The following is a 13908-nucleotide window of genomic DNA, read 5'->3' on the forward strand; positions in this document are numbered from 1 at the left end:
CATCACAAAAGGAAACACAGCTGGAGAACAAAAGCTCCCTGCAAAATGGTATGTGCAATTTTCCATATTCCAAATTTTTATTAATTTTCCTTTTTTTTTAAATATACCTCTTAGACACACTGATACAGAAGCCAGCGTGCAGCTGGGGAGTTGTGCAGGGTTTTTCAAAAGGACAGCAGAAGCAGAGCCAGCTCATGTGCATGAAAATCAGCAAATTGTAGGACACCGACGCACAGTGACAAGTTGCTGCTGATCTATCACTCAACCCGTCTCTCTCTCTCTCTCTCTCTGTCAGAAACACTCTCTCTCTATTCGGTGCTGCGCGCATCCTGCCGCTCTGTCTGACTCCTCGCCAAGACTTTCCTGTTGGACACACACTCGCGAGCGCACGCCACCTTATTTTATTTTTCATTCTCTTGTGTTTTTTTGTTTTTGTTTTAGTCTTTCCTTTTACAAACGTGGACTATTTCTCGGAGGTAACAATGGCCTGAGAGATGTAGCGCGATCAGCAGCTCTGATTAGGGCGACTGAATGCCGGCGCCGTGCGTAAGTTAGGAGCAGGTGGATGGAGAGGCTGGCGGGATGCAGCTTTCCAGTAGGTCAGAGCCGATTCGGGGGCGGCAGGACTTCGCATTCTCGGGTTCTCGGGACACTTTTGCCACTCTGGACGTGATATGAGGATGGTATTTTTCTGTGGAAAAGTAAGTGATGAAATTGGTGGGGGCAATGAGACTGATCCGATTTTTAAGAATGATCTTTAAAAAAAAATCATGTTCATGCATGTGCGCACTTTGCTTTGCTTGTGCGCACTTTAGTGGGAGTCTGATGTAAGTTATATTTTGGCGAGGTTCAGGCTATGATGAAGTTGCGCATACACATAATGGAGGAATTTCACTTACTTCTACTTGCTTAGTCTTTGGCAAGAGAAAATGTTCAAATAAACTGAAAAAAATTGCCGCGCGTCTCTTTCTGATATAGTTTCTGATTTTCTTTAATGAGTAGGGCAATCTTGCAAAAATCGTTGGAACAGGTGCAATCCAGAGACAGCAGCTGCTTGGCAAATAAATATCTCTATCTGTCGGTTAATAAGTCAAAGGTTCGGTGCCGCGTTTCATCCCCGTGTCACTGAGATGAAAGATAAACCAAACCTGCTCATTATTCAGCCGCTGTTTTCCGCGCCGATGTGATGGAAAGTTTCCTGTTGGGCGCGCAGTTTGCAGGTAAGCTGTGAGGCTGAGCCGTGCCACTGCCGATTCCTCGGCATCACTGTTCGCACAGCCAGAGCTGAGCCAAGACGCAGCTCCTGACACCCATCCAGCATTTTCTGTGGGAAGCAAAGCTTATTGGATGTTTTTTCTTTTGCAATTATTTTAATAAACCAAATCCCCCTGCTTAAGTTGAAAATGTGATTATCCTGCTTTATAATTAAATTACACGAGGTTCCAAAAAAAGCTACTAATTGCGCATCCCTCCTCCTGCTAGCAAATAACACTATAAAATCTCTCTCTCTCTGACACTCCATCCTCACAGACAACTGTGGCGAGCAGAGCTTCATCTATTAACAAATGCTAATATTGATTTTAGAGAATTGCTGTTTTATTTATTTTTTCTCAACTGAATATCTCAGTTTTGCGTGTTTAATTTCAAACATGATTTTTCTAAAACACTTTTTTTTTTAAATTATTCAGTAGTTTTGTTTTGTTTTTTTTGGGGGGGGGGGGGTAGCAGTTTGGGCCGCCGTTCCGGCACTTGCAGTTACCACCAGTAACCACAGGTGTCGCTAAAACAAGGACCACTAAGCAGGAATAAATTCCAAATTTTCATTCCTAGCACAGTCCATGTTCATGAAACAACAGTGTAGACACCAATAATTAGTCTAACAAAGGATTCCACTGAAGGTCTACACTGAAACTAATCTGAAATTAGTAAGTTTTACATGTTAAACTGTCCATGAGAGGAAGGCGAGGCAAGGTTTTAAGGGCTTAAACAGTTAATTGCAAGAAAATCAGTTTGTGGAATGATGTCTAGTGTGATCCAGAGATGTAAGCATTTCCCTTGCCATCTCCTGAATACTTGTGATCTTTTATGACCTTGTTTACTCAAAGTGGATTATCTAAACAGCTTTACACAGGCTCATCTGTTGTAAATAATGAAAGCAAGAAGTGGACTATTGTCCTTGCTGAGCCAGACCTGTCACTGGAAGGGGAAGAGTGAGTGATCCCGCTCCAGTGTCAGAGCTGTTTGTCCCCGAGATCAATTGAATAAACATTTGTCTTCAGCTCCCCGGTGCCCTTGGCGTTCTCTTGCTCAGGAGTCCTTTTTTTTTCTTTCTTGCATGTATGCATAGGTGGGGGAGGCGTAAACACATATTAGCACACTCCCCCGACCTGTAGCATCACAGGATTTATGGTCTGAGTGAGAAAGGAAGAAAAAAAGGCATCAAATTCAGCATCTGCATTTAAACGTACAACAGTGGAAACAGGCGTAATAACCTATAGTGATAACCAGACTGTCTCTCTGTATCGCTCACCTTCAAACACACAGCCACCTTGATCTCTTCCTGTCGGCTGTGCTACCTTTGCCTGACATATGAGCAAAAATGTGCAAATGCAAATGTTGGCTATTCAATAAGTAAACAGCTTGATGTTTGAGGTAATTCCCAGTCCCATATTTGGTTTCCTTACTGTTTTTCTTTTTGTCTCAAATTAAGGAGAAAGTGGCAAAAATGTTATATTTATGAAACTGCACATCATGTACAATTTAGCACTGGCTATCTCCTCTCCGCAGCTGGGTGCCAAAAATGTTGCTGTGAGCGAAATAAGCAGCATTGAGGATAATCACACACAAGATATAGAGGTACTATTTAGAGCATTCTCTAGAGAGAATATTGTACATGATACTCTGCTGAGGTGTGAAAGCAGTTATGTAAAGTAACCTTGCAACTGTTGCCATGGATCTTGGAGGACTGTTATTATTATTTGTCAAATGAAATGGTCCCTGTTCTTCAACCCAACTTATTGCTTTCTATTCTGCTGTCTCTCTCCCCACCCATCCTTCTCTTTTACTGTCTCTCTGCAGCTGAGATGTGATAATTGATGCTGCTCCTACGTGAAAATTTCTGAGTCATCCTTATCCCTAGAGCCCCACACCCTTGGAAGTCAAAGTCTTATATTCCCAGGACCCCAGGCTCTTACCTTTATCCTAGAATCCATCACTCAAAGCCTCTTTTAAATGTATTTCTGTAACTTTTATTAGTAAAAGCAGTTCTTTGAAACATGTCATTTGAACCCTTGACTCATTAATATTTCCCATCATCACTGTACCCTGGATTAGACAAACCCATAACCCTTTAGGAAATTAGACCCCTTTGCTCTCAGCAGTCATGGCCTTGGATCAGTTGCCCTTCCTCCCAACTTCCCCTAACAATTCCATCCCTGAGCCCTTCTGGTACGACATCCAAGGGAATGACTCCGACCTGGGCTTCAACATTTCCCAAGACAAGGAGCATCACCAGGACAAGACCAGCTCAGTGGTCATTACCTTCATCTACTTCATGGTATGCGCTGTGGGATTGTGCGGTAACACCCTGGTCATCTATGTTATTCTACGTTACGCCAAAATGAAGACGGTGACCAACATTTACATCCTCAACCTGGCAGTGGCAGATGTTCTATGCATGATGAGCCTGCCATTCATCGCCCTGCAGCTGGCGCTGGTGCACTGGCCCTTCGGAGAGGCTCTGTGCCGAATGATCATGAGCGTAGGTGGGTGAAAAGCATATGGTTAATGGTTCACAGCGGAAACTCGGCAAACATTTTGATGCTGTTTGAACAACCATTTGAGATGTCAAATCTCGGTTGAAAAATTTGATTAAAAACTGTTTTAAAAAACTGAAGTCGTGCCAACACGTAGTTGGTGCTCAGTCACATCAGACCTGGTGTTAAAGCGTTCCATTTGCTAAAGAAAGGTAATGAAATAGATACAATGTAACGCGTTTACATGATTTCTTGTTTCTAGTCTGTACTATAAGCAAAAACTGGTTGTGTTAGTTTTTTTCCTCAGTTCTCACAGGAGCATAAATGTATTTTTTAATCAAGTGTTAACTGAGTCTAAACTCAACTTCTACCTTTCTCCACTCCTCTGCTCTTTCTTATTCTTTACACCATCCCAGACTCTCTCAATCAGTTCACCAGCATCTTCTGTCTCATGGTAATGAGCATCGATCGATACCTGGCTGTGGTTCACCCTATTAAGTCTACAAAATGGCGGAAACCCCGTGTAGCAAAGCTAATTAACCTCACAGTATGGGGTGTGTCGTTGTTAGTCATCCTGCCAACTCTGATCTTCAGTGGACTGAACAAGGTTCCAGTGTGTGGCATTGTGTGGCCGGAGCCTCAGGATGTCTACTACACGGCCTTCATATTCTACACCTTCTTCATTGGGTTCTTCCTGCCGCTGGCAGTTATATGTATGTGCTACCTGCTCATTATAGTCAAGGTAAGAGCCCGCAACTGCACGCGCTAAATTACACAACAAAAATCCAACAAGATTTGGTTACATTGCAGATTCAACGTTTTGGTGGTCCACTTCAATTAGTTTGAAATGTACATGCATTGGGTCAGCTCAGAAATCAACAACACTGCCACTGTCTCATAAAAAAAAGCTAATAACAGTCTCCTTTTCTTTTTTTTAACTAAATAGATTTTTTTGCTTCAACTAATATGCAGTACATACATAAAGGAAAAGAACATTAATCCAGATCCTTTGATCCTATACTTGCACTTATGACACTATGCATACAAAATACTTCTTTGTGGAGTAAGCAATTTCCACATGATTTGCATTTGGGAAGTCTGGCTCTTTTCCCAGCTACAGCATTTTGGGAATATTTACAGTCTTTTGAAGATACATATTACTAAATCACTTTATCATGCATAAACATCAAATAATGCCACAACGCATAAATGTTGAAACCTGAAAATGTTCCCTGGTAGTTAGCTAGATACTTAGCACTGAACTCGCTATTTTCAGTTAGAGTGCAGCCTTTTGCTAGTGGCTGAAAATTGATTAGTAGTGTCTTCCTTTCTGTTTCGTTGCCAAGATGGCAGCCATTGTGCATAACGAGTGTGCACTTTTATTAGTACATTCCAGGGTCCTCAATCGTCAGAATCAATTAAGCTAGGCGGCTAACATGTAACATGTAAATATGTTAATAATGTCTGTTTAAACACTTTTCTGTCATTATTTTAATGTTGGCTTGCAATAAAATGTGTCCGTAGACACAATTTTATAAACCCATAGATCACTGTTGTTTTTACAACAGGATAATAGGACTTTGATTTTGGCTAGCTAGTCCTGAAAGGCTACCTAGCCCAGCTAGGAAAAACCCCCGATAATATTAGGATGTTTCTATGGAAACACTGTACTTTTTTATTTGGGAACTTTTAAGCCACTGACAGCCATTCCTTTTGCCAGGTGAAGTCATCCGGATTGCGTGTGGGCTCCACAAAGCGTAAGCGTTCAGAGCGCAAGGTGACCCGGATGGTGTCCATCGTGGTGGCGGTGTTCGTCCTCTGCTGGCTGCCTTTCTACATTTTCAATGTCACCTCTGTCACCGGCTCAATCAAGCCCACCTCTGCTGTGAAGAGCACGTTCGACTTCGTGGTGGTGCTCGGCTACGCTAACAGCTGCGCCAACCCCATCTTGTACGCCTTCCTGTCAGACAACTTCAAGAAGAGTTTTCAGAATGTTCTGTGCTTGAAAAAGGTGGCAGGCCTGGATGAGGTAGAGCGCAGCGACAGCAGGGCAGACAGGAGCAAGATGATTAACGAAGCTTCGATTATTAATGCCAACCTGTACACTCACAATCCTACCCTGCTCAATGGTGAACTGCAGACCAGCATTTAAAAGAGTACCAGTAACAGACTGACAGGCTGCCAGTGTACTGTGGTAACCCCAAGTTAAAACACAAATGAGAAAACGGATGATGTAAGCACTGCTCGTGGACACTGATGCATGAGCAAAGTCGAATTGAAAAATAAACAATTTCTTAATCTTTTTAAAGGTCAGGGGAAGTGCACTGACTCGAGCTCAAAACTCTTGTTAATTGGGTTAATGAAGCAACTTGAGCTTATTAACCCTAAGGCAGAGCAAGAATATGTATTTTACTCAAGTACTTTTCAGAGATAAGTGACATGAAACATTTATAAGAATGCTATTTGTGCTTGCCAGCTTCAAGCTTTTATGGAGTTGCCCGAAATGATCTTGAGGAGGCAAGATGTGAAAGTGGAGCGTGGTGGAAAGGACGAAGAAATATTTTGGATAGTACTCCAATGGCAGAGAGAAGTCTGAGGAGACCGAGTACCATCCTTGCTCTAGTTGACTGATTTTTTTTCTCTTTTTTAAAATGTGTATGTGTGTGTGTTAGTTAAAAAACTTTAGGCAACGATTTCTCCGGATGTGGAAGTACCATGGAGAGAAGTAGGCAAAACATTTGATTGAAAACAGCCAGCTCTGTAATTCCCCAGAGCCTCGAAGATAAGAATCTGAGTCTACAACCTGAAGGTTCATGCTCATATTTTATTCATATCAGGTGATTAGTCTGGTCTTACATGATCAGCGGGGCAACGAAACGGCAAAGTCGACAAACAAAGGATGTTATTTTCTCTCCATTCTAGCTGGTATCAAGATGGAAGAAGCTACAGATCTGCAAACCTCTGAATATTACATCCTGGATTATTGATTTAGTGAAAGAATGGGAAACTGTGTCTGTCTCTAACCTTGTTCCCTTACAACAGTTTGACTTTGTGCATAGGAAAAAGGCTTTCTCTCAACCTCTTGGGAAACTTCACACATGTGGATGAGTGTTGAAATCAAAAACAAATTTAAAGGAAAAACCTGCTGTTACATTGTGTATTGCTGAGTTTGTAAAGTCCCATCAAAAGTATTTTTACCATATCCTGATCTTTACATTACTTTGTGCCGTTGTAAAGAGCCCCCATAAGTGTAAAGTGCTGTGTTTTGGCAATGTAAGAGTTTCCAATTTAATGTCGTAACACTCTGCTCAGATTCACATTTGGTTCAGCCAGCGTGTGCCTGCAAAGATGCCGAAATTTCACAGAAGGCGGACAAATGTGTCATGTAACCGAACAGGGAAGGAGAGAGAGATGGATGGATAAGGAGACGCAGAGACATAAAAAAAGAACTAAAGCTTGTGGATTCAGTGTATGCACTGAGAACACAACACACATGAGGACAATGCTTTGAAGACTGAAGCGTGCTGTGTTAGCGTGACTGACAGGAAGAGATCAAGGTGACAACTTGAAAAATAATGCATTATTTCTTCAAATCAAAGTCAAAGGCACAGTGTTTCCAGAGCCGGGATGTATTTCTTCATAAATAAATGTAAGGATAGCTCAAACATGCAGTTTATACAGTGTATTACATTTTAAAAAGTCATTTGTCATGGACTTGTTTGCTAAATGGTAATAAGAAACACGACCACGAGAGGCAGCATAGTCTAGTAACAGTTGATGCATTTGCACTTCCGTGCTTTTGTTGATTTCCTGTTGCAGTGATGGATGTCCATATTAAACATGTAGTTTGAAATAATGAGGCTTGTGTATGTACAGGTAACATCTAAGATCCAAACATTTGGTCTTCATGATCAGTTTTTTCTACGCTCGGCTCTCTAGGATGTCAGTGAGACGGAATATTCCTAAAATTATCATCTCAGGCTTATAGCTCTTGCTGAGAGCACGAAGCTCCGCCTTTTCAGACCTTCTGCTTGCGAGGGGCAGCCAATCAGAAGAAAACTGGCACTAGAGCTTGTTTCAGACAGAGGGTGAAATGAGATGCTGCATCAATGCTCAGTATGGTATAATTTTGAGCTTTGACTGTGCAAAGCTACTCTAGTAAACCCCAAGAATAATTCATGACATGGAGCTGGAAATTAGCATAATAGCCCCTCTTTTAAAATCAAGGACACTGCTGCTGGGAACATGTCACACATTTCCGGACACATTCAAGTTTTATGTCCAAATGAACAGTTCAGCAAAGTTTAGATATATGAAAATATCAGGTCAAAACAAATTTAAAACCAACATGTAGTTGGTCTTCACAGTCGCTAGAGTTTGTTGTTGCGGTATATGGCAAACAGCATTATGATCAACATATTTTGAATAGTATTTCACTATCTCTCAATTGCATTTAATGCATTGAATTAAGAGCGGAACTAATAAGTAGACAGCTATAGCTCAAATTTCGACCAAGTCTATTATTACCGGACATTTATATATATTTAAGTCTATATTTTGAGACTCTGGGTTGCTGGCGGGGTGGTTCAAGCCTCGGCAGTGTTGGTCTGTCAGTTCACTATTTTGCTAAATTGATCAGACCTCTTTGATGAATTAAAGATGTTTTGGCGATCCCTTAACATTCCATCAATTGCCATCGTCAGGTCTGTCATTTACACTATTTGATAATGTGGTTTAAAATCCAATTACCTGCAAAACTAATGGAAAGAAGTCATTGGTTCAGCAGGTTTAAACGCCTGTATACATATTTAGTTAGATACTCTGTGTTCCAGAACATACAGAGCTGAATAGAGAGCATGATATAAGGGAAACATGACTTTTCTGTCCAGAATAAGGCCCAAAATAAAACAGTGAGTTTTGAAAAGTGTCAATTCCATTCATGGTCTTCATCAGGATTTTGACCATGAGCTACATAATACTGAATCAGTCAAAGGTAGATGTCCAAAATTTAAACAGCAATGCCTCTGATTAGTTAAAGTTGGTGTTGTAATGGAAATGTTCAAACCCACGAACACTTAATGAGCATGAAACGTAAGAAACCCTAACCCCAAACACACACAACACAAATTACAAAATTTATTCAAAAAGACTACAGTAATGTCAAGGATTAAATTCAGGAAGTTTGGAAAATATTCGCTGAGGAATGTAGTAGTTCCTTCACCATTCAAAGTATTTATATAAACAGATTTTCATGTTACAGTTCACCTGGTAGCTGCTTTGCTTGGGTCAAGGCTTAAAACATTTTATATGAAGGTTTCCTGGAGAAATTCACTTCTGGAACTAGAGCCCTTGGAAAAGTAGGCGCTCATTGATGCTGACATCCTGACAATTATATTATGCAGATATTTAGCGAGTGTGTTAACCTTTTAACATTGTGTTTAGCATGTTAGCATGCTAGCTTTCCTTGAATTTGCAACTCAGTCAGAAACATTAGCAAACTAACATGTTAGCAAGGAGTAAAAATGTTCAATAAATATCTGCATAATAAACTGCTATCATTGTAAAGATGTTAGCATGCTAAAGTCAGGGCTTAGATTAAGTAAAGCCATGGAGCCACAAGGGCTACAGGATATGTTTAGCCTCTTTGATTTGGAAGTCTTCTTATATATTAGATAGTGTTTATTTCGTCCATCATTACTAATTTTAACTTACCTACAGCAACTGGCTAGCAAAAACATGACCAATATAGATATAATTTATTCTGTATGAGCAAAATGGGCTTCAGCAAAAAGATCTTCACAATAGCCTGAATTTAGAAACCCTTACCACGTCCACAGAAGACATCCCGTTCTGTTCTAGCTATCATGATTTTACTCACATCCACTTCCACAAGACACCTTCACAACACCTGGTTCCCAGACTATTTGTCAAAGCCTCTACAGCAACAACAAGATTGCTGGGTACACGCTCCACTGTCAGATTGAGTTGGTTCCAGTATATCAGTCAGGCCGGAAGCTCGCAATCAATGCAATCAAAAGAGATGAGGTAGAAGAGGCTACTCCTAATAATATTAATGTGAGGCTCTGCACACACAGAGAGGCAAGTCCCAGTTTGTAGCAGGCAACACACCCAGTAATTTGTCGTGACATTCTGTCTGTGTTGTCACTGCTGCAGGTAGTATTTCCAGCAGGGTCAGTCGCACCTTTAGTAACAGGTCAGAACAGGATTACAGAGATACCCTATGAATCATGTTTATGGAAGTTTGTAGGCATGCTGTGATTTAATGTGCTTTAGCCCTGTTTCATACTCTGTCACACAGACATCCTTGTACCATAGTCTGAAAAATACATGAAATGACGATGGCGACCGGACTGTGTATGTAACAGCAATCAAAGAGTGAACAGTAAACAGGAACCATAATGAAACATGCAGTATATTTTAGTATGTTTTCCTTTTTCTGCTTTACTAAATAACATGTGCACCGCGGTGAAAAAACTCATTTCAGATCCTCACCCACTGCAGTTAAGGTATTTAGCGTCTTCAAGCCTGCAGTGTGAGAACTGATCTCCCATCATCCAGAGTTAATTACTTGAACTCTCTGTGTTTTTCTGTCTGTTTCTTTCTCAGTCTTTCAGTCACATTCACGGCTGGTGGAGTGAAATGTGAGCTGACGCACTTTTTACACCCACCTAAAGTGAACGACGAAATGTACTGAACCATACTGAAGAAAACACACAAAACACCGTTTCCACCGGCTACTCGGATACGCTAAATGTACTTACGGGACCATCGTGGTGTTTAATAGATGTTGATGAAGATAGTTTGTGCCAAAGCCAGTGTAAATGCAGCGCTCAAAGGAGAGCCGGAGGAATGAGACGCTGTTTGTAGTAGCTGCTTTCTTTGTCATTTTGTGAAGTCAAGACCTGAAATTAGGTCATTTTATTCGCGAAAAAATGTAAAAATGAATAAATAAATTGGCAGGTATCTTGGTTAGTTACTTGCTGGGTACGATTCAGCACCTAATGTGAAAAGGGCAATCGTCTGCCTTTCAAGGCCGGTGCCCATCACTGTATAGTGTACAGACGAGAGGCAGAAGCAGAGGCACGGGAGACCTCTGGCTTCTTGTATGCCGTTTCTTTCCTTGGAAACATTCGTTAATTTGCGAAGGGCTAATAGTGCATTCCTGAGGATGCACCTTTCGTTATAAACATTCAGTATGTATCTTCTGTTTGTTCCTGCATGGGGATGGTGGCTTAATATTCCACTTTTTGCATCACAGTACCAACCAAAACCAGTGTTACACACTTTACTAGGTGATGCTTTTTTCGTTTTTGGTAATACACAGAAAGAAAATGCATAAACATGCACCCTAGTCTCATAATAGGCCATAATTTTCTGTCATTTTAGGTTAAAATCAGGAGAGTCTGGGTGAATATCACACTATAATCCTGACTACACCAACTGGTAATAAACTGCTTGATACCGGCCATGTGCAGACGTGATTATGTACATTTCTGTGCTGTTACTTTTATCGATGTGCCTTGAACCCAATCATGTAAAGACATCAGTGTACAAGAAAACTTCATTCTCACCCTTACTCCCCAGACACCAACCAACCAAAGGCCTTTGTACTCTAGATGTTGGTAACTAAAACATAACAGAGATGTAGTGTGTATTACTTTTACTGCTATCTCCCCAGCGTACAAAGCTTCTGTTTGTGTGCTTTAATGTCAAAAGCTGATGTTTATTTGTGACTCTGTTGTTGCATACTGTAGAATATAACGTGATCAATGATTGTAATGGACAGGTCAGTGTCCTTGTCTCTGCAATTAAAATGCGGGCCATGGTTAAAGTGGTGTGTTTGTGAGTTACTGAATGCACGTTTGGCTGTGAGTATGTGTTAGTGTGGACTACTGCCTAGCTATTAAGTTCCTGGAAATGCAACTTGAAGGGCCTTCCACTGGAATGCATAACTTGGAGGGACTCCAAGTTTTCCCTTGATCTTTGAACACATCACGCAGAATACACAGTGTTACAGACGATACTCGGTGGAACTTGGTGAACGCCAACAACCCTCAAGAGGCTGTGGAGGAACTCCCAAACACAAAACCACTTAGCTCTCACATTTTTGTTCAGTTACAGCCTGACTCCTTCAGAGAAAACAGAGAGAGAGGACACGTGAGGTTATTTATCTCACACAATTCAAATGAATTAAAAGCGATATGTCAGGGGGAGTAGCAGCTACCCCAGAGCAACCTAAGCCTCCCTAATATCAGGCATGACATTCCTGTTGTCTGGGGGGGATGTCTGATTCCAACCGTATTGAGATTTCCATAATCATTTACTCAGCATTTACTGTAAGTGCTGTTATAAACTGTAAAATATGAGCTGTATTTCTAAAAAGATAAACATTTAAAGCACTAAACCATTGATTTGAGAAAAAAAAATGCATTTGTGATATAACATTTAAGCATTGATTTTAGTGCATTTCAGAGATAGTATTTTGATATGTATTTGTCTGACTAGGTATTACATTTATGATTCCTCTTTTATGTTTTTGAACTTTGTGTTTGTGCAAATAAGCACTACCAGGATCTCCGTAACATGTTAAACTAATTAGCGTCCTCATATCTTCTCGCTGCTTCTTTCAGGAGTCGCCACAGCTGATTACCTGCATCCATCTCACCCTATCCTTAGCGTCGTCTTCTGCGATAGTAGTCATGGTAAATAAGCCTTCCTAAATGTTAGCAAGTTAATGTCGCAATGTGAGCTTAAAATTGACAGATAACCATGACTTGCAAGGGCTGGGTCATGTGACAGATGACGGCACGATGCATTTTTTAATCTTTGAAGTTTCTTTCACAGCTCCCAGATCCGCGCTGTCACTCCCATCTCTAATCTGGCCAACATTCCAACATTTGTCGCAGTCGTTTACATCATCTGCTTCCAGTGACAGCAACTTTTAGGAGATCTGGGGTGGGTAAACCCTGCCGTCTGAATGGACACGTGTACACAGACCGACACATTCGTGGGACCATAAATCCTGCTTCCGTCACACGAGCCTAGAGACCAGTTGGCGATTTCCGATCACTTAGGCAAAATCAAGGATTCACTGACCACTTGGCAGTATGTTCCTGGAAGTTCCTGGCTGTCACTGAGTAAAGTCACTCAACAAAAAACATTTTCGTTGCTAGCAGATTGCTGTCATCAATCTAGTTTGTATGGAAGACACTGACTTGTTGGCAAATACTAATTGCCCACCAAGTCAAACTTGAAAAACGGTGACACAAATCGAAAACTGAGATATTGCGCCTAATCACAAACAACAACGAGTTCACCAACGAACAATCTCAACTGTAGCACATTCTTCACATTTTCACTACAAAATGGCAAGTAGTTGGTAAATGTGTACACAGACAAGTCAGCGTTTTTCATACAATCTCTGAGGAAATGTAGTTTTTAGGTAGCACTATAAACCTGTTGGCAACAATTTCATGCAGGTACAGGAGCACCCCCCCCCCCCCAAAACAATATCTCTTCAACCCATTAGGTATTGCACATTTTCGCTTAGGGTCACTGACTGCTCTCCAGGCCACCATGGCTGGTTCTTTACTGATTTCACAGTGACCACTCACACCATTTTTCTCTAGCGATGGAGCGATGGTAGCAACGTTGCCATGGTGTTGCTGACAGGTCTCTATCCCTGTTCGACTGAGGTCCATGTTAGCCTTAGAGCTTTTATTAGGTTTAAATCTTCTAGCTAAATCTAGGAAAAAATATTGTAGTAAAATTGCATAAGTCATTTAAAACAAAACATGACAAAAAACAGCCATGAAAATAGATTTTTACATTCATATAATTTAGACAAGTGTGTGGTCTAATTTTTCTACTTCTATTTCATAAAAAAATGTGTGTAGATTAAATAACAAGTCCTATTGTCAAACTACCTGTGAGGGACCTGCCTGAGCTATTCAACCTGAGCTCTGGCAAAATAAGAACTTCTGCAATCCACACATCAGGTGCAACATTTTTAACATTTTAGCTGTCTTTTCCTTACAATAGGAATTTCCTTGAGGTCACTTTTGTGACCTGCCACTATATAAATCAAACCGAATTCTACTGAACATTAGATAAGTTGCTGAGTAAGTCAAAG

The 13908-nt window shown here is 40.9% G+C and overlaps 1 protein-coding gene across 2 annotated transcripts; it reads left to right on the plus strand.

Annotated features, from left to right (window-relative positions):
- Window positions 1-220: 220 nt before the first annotated feature.
- LOC146382032 (somatostatin receptor type 2-like) lies at window positions 221-11607 on the plus strand. Of its 2 annotated transcripts, XM_084938303.1 has the most exons (5): window positions 221-701; window positions 2788-2856; window positions 3079-3764; window positions 4172-4497; window positions 5476-11607. In XM_084938303.1, the coding sequence occupies exons 3-5, from the start codon at window positions 3383-3385 to the stop codon at window positions 5905-5907; spliced, it is 1140 nt and encodes a 379-aa protein (XP_084794429.1). In that variant the 5' UTR covers window positions 221-701; window positions 2788-2856; window positions 3079-3382; the 3' UTR covers window positions 5908-11607. The 2 variants fall into 2 exon arrangements, with proteins under 2 accessions (XP_084794429.1, XP_084794428.1); XM_084938302.1 differs by lacking the exon at window positions 2788-2856.
- The last annotated feature ends 2301 nt before the right edge of the window (window positions 11608-13908 follow it).

The sequence above is a fragment of the Perissodus microlepis genome, chromosome 8, assembly GCF_051167445.1.
Source record: "Perissodus microlepis isolate ML-2025 ecotype Zambia chromosome 8, ASM5116744v1, whole genome shotgun sequence".
Classification (NCBI taxonomy): domain Eukaryota; kingdom Metazoa; phylum Chordata; class Actinopteri; order Cichliformes; family Cichlidae; genus Perissodus; species Perissodus microlepis.

Bases quoted from the DNA above. Each gene is read 5' to 3' on its own strand.
- LOC146382032 (XM_084938303.1), top strand. From the start codon at position 3,383: ATGGCCTTGGATCAGTTGCCCTTCCTCCCAACTTCCCCTAACAATTCC. The intron at 3,765-4,171 runs GTGGGTGAAAAG...ACACCATCCCAG, and splicing joins CCGAATGATCATGAGCGTAG to ACTCTCTCAATCAGTTCACC. The intron at 4,498-5,475 runs GTAAGAGCCCGC...TCCTTTTGCCAG, and splicing joins ACCTGCTCATTATAGTCAAG to GTGAAGTCATCCGGATTGCG.